Source organism: Poecilia reticulata, linkage group LG5 (genome assembly GCF_000633615.1).
Source record: "Poecilia reticulata strain Guanapo linkage group LG5, Guppy_female_1.0+MT, whole genome shotgun sequence".
NCBI lineage: Eukaryota > Metazoa > Chordata > Actinopteri > Cyprinodontiformes > Poeciliidae > Poecilia > Poecilia reticulata.
The window spans coordinates 10,016,510-10,018,996 of record NC_024335.1 but is presented as its reverse complement, the minus strand read 5'-3'; the positions used below and the strand labels follow the sequence as shown (position 1 = coordinate 10,018,996).

Sequence of the window (2,487 nt, the reverse complement as noted above, 5' to 3'; positions counted from 1 at the left end):
CACACACACACGCACACACACGCACACACACACGCACACACACACACACACAGACCAGACAGCAGACTGGTTTCCAGACGGCTCACACCAGTTCTCAGAGCTCTGTGTTCATCTGGACCCATTAACAGTCACATGGCATCAAAAGACAAAGTCAGCTGACTGCATTTCTGCACTTTTATGAATTCAACCATTTTCACTTTTTATGACTGTAAAAAGTGACCTCAAATAACTCCCACCGACAGGAAGTGAGAGAAACACACACAACTAACCAACTGTTTGAGTAGCCAACCTTTTCAAAATAAGAGCATTACAGTTTTCTGATGATTATTGATAACTGTGACTGTGATCAATCCGACCTTTGAGGTTTGTCTGTAAAAGAGACATTTATTAAGTGAGGAGAAACTTACTAAAAAATGAACTTTTGTCATTCTTCTTCACTAAAACATGTTTTCATTTTACCAAACAAAACTTCAAAGCTGTCCAACTTCATAAATCAGTTAAAAAATTCTAATAAAAAAAGTAAATGTTTATTTTCCAGAGGAACCTGCATTCTCAAAATGGACAAAATGGGATTTAGTATTTTGCATAAGTGATTTAAAATATAACAATATTGGTAATAATAATATAAATCCTGATCAGATTAAGCACAACAATAACAACTTAAACAAATAATCACAGGAGTAGAACTTCATAAATATAATAAATGTTGTTGGTCGTTAAGATGGACATTTCCAGACTCTTCCAATCCACTGCAATTTATAAATATCAATTTATTGATATTTAGAATCAATAAATATCAAAACAGAATCAATAACCTTCCAGTGCAAAATCTGCCTTATTATATGAGAATCATAATTCCAGTTCCTGTTTGGTTCTTAAGATGAACTAAAAGTTTCACAAGAGTCAGGGGGGGGGTAAAAAAAAGCACAACAACATGAAAATAAAGTGAAATCAGAGCTGTGTGCTGCAAAAACTGACTAAACTGACAGGAAACTCACCACAGTGCTGAATCTGAACACAGTTTTCATGGCTGTGACTCCCTGACGATGGTTGCATAGTCTCTGCATGCAACAAGCTGCCCAGATCAAGACGTTCTCTCTGAAACAGCGCACTGATTAGATCCCGAGGGTCTGTTGTTAAGGCAACAGTGAAGTGAGGAAAGTGAAGCGAACTAAAACAAAATTTTGAAAAAAAGAAACTAAAACAAAAAGTTTGTGGGAAAACTTGGAGCTACATGATCTGCAGACGCTCCGAGTCGTAGTGTGAGCACTCTCTGAGTCTGGACTCAGCTTTGTCTGCAACTTTTTCTCACACACATTCCCACACTGTCCAGACAAACACACACACACACACGTATGGAGGAAACAGCTGACCGGAGCCTTCCTGCCTCCCCCACAGCCGCTCAATAGATGCGAACAAAAGGGGTCGATGTGACGGGGGGAGGAGAAGAGCGAGGGAGTGGTGGGAGCGTCTGGTGGGGACAGATGGGTCAGAGGGATGGACAGAATAATGATGAAGGACAAAAATAGGGAGCCGTGAGGCTGGAGGGGGATCATTAGGACAAACAAACATTATGCCGCCAAATAAAAATGTAGTAGTTTGGGTTAGCTTCAGGTCTGTTTAACCCATCGCAACATAAGTTATTAATGCAAACATAGATATGATCACATCAGAATCAGCAATGACGTCAATCTGTCAGTGAATCAACAGAAGGGCAAATCTTTCCACTGTTGTCCAGTAAGGTTGGATAATACGGCTTAGAAAGAAAATGTTTTTGGTTTTTTTATCCAAATTATTATAGGAGGTAAAAGCCAGTGATATTCACCAGATCATTCTTAATTAAGAACTTTCAAAAAGCTTTGTAGCTTTTTCTTTTTAGTTTTTGAACATAATTTTCTTCACTTTTCATGCAACAGAAAATTACAACTGAAAACTAGATAAAAGGTGCAATGAGCCACTCGAAAAAAGGATTTGAAGGATGCAGATTAATATCCATCCATCCATTTTCCTCCACTCTGTTCCCTAGTGGGGTCTGGAGGTGCTGGTGCCCATCTCCAGTGAGACGTTTCAGGTGAGAGGCGGGGTCACCTGGACGGGTCGCCAGTCCATCGCAGGGCAACACAGAGACAGGCAGGACAAACAACCATGCACACACACAACTAAGGAGAATTTATACAGACCAATTAACCTGACAGTCATGTTTTTGGACTGTGGCAGGAAACCAGAGTACCCAGAGAGAACCCACCATGCACAGAGAGAACATGCTAACTCCATGCACCCGGGCCGGGAATCGAACCCTGGACCTTATTGCTGCAAGGCAACGTTGCTACGTACTGCACAGCCTCAGATTAATATATAAAATTGTAACTGAAGCTGTAAAAGTGACAGTCTGAAGGAAAGGAAAGGAAAGGAAAGGAAAGGAAAGGAAAGGAAAGGAAAGGAAAGGAAAGGAAAGGAAAGGAAAGGAAAGGAAAGGAAAGGAAAGGA

At 40.5% G+C, this 2,487-nt stretch overlaps 1 protein-coding gene across 2 annotated transcripts in view; it reads right to left on the bottom strand.

Moving 5' to 3' along the window:
• The window catches only part of pmepa1 (prostate transmembrane protein, androgen induced 1), a 38,796-nt gene that overhangs the window by 11,003 nt on the left and 25,306 nt on the right, over positions 1–2,487 (bottom strand). Inside the window, exon 1 of one of the 2 annotated variants that reach the window (XM_008408893.2) lies at positions 999–1,385. The exons of the other annotated variant lie outside the window; for it this stretch is intronic. Coding sequence (XP_008407115.1) covers positions 999–1,056 — 58 coding nt within the window. The 5' untranslated portion in view covers positions 1,057–1,385. Of the gene's footprint in view, positions 1–998; positions 1,386–2,487 lie in introns of those variants that run through there. 2 annotated transcript variants of the gene reach the window in all.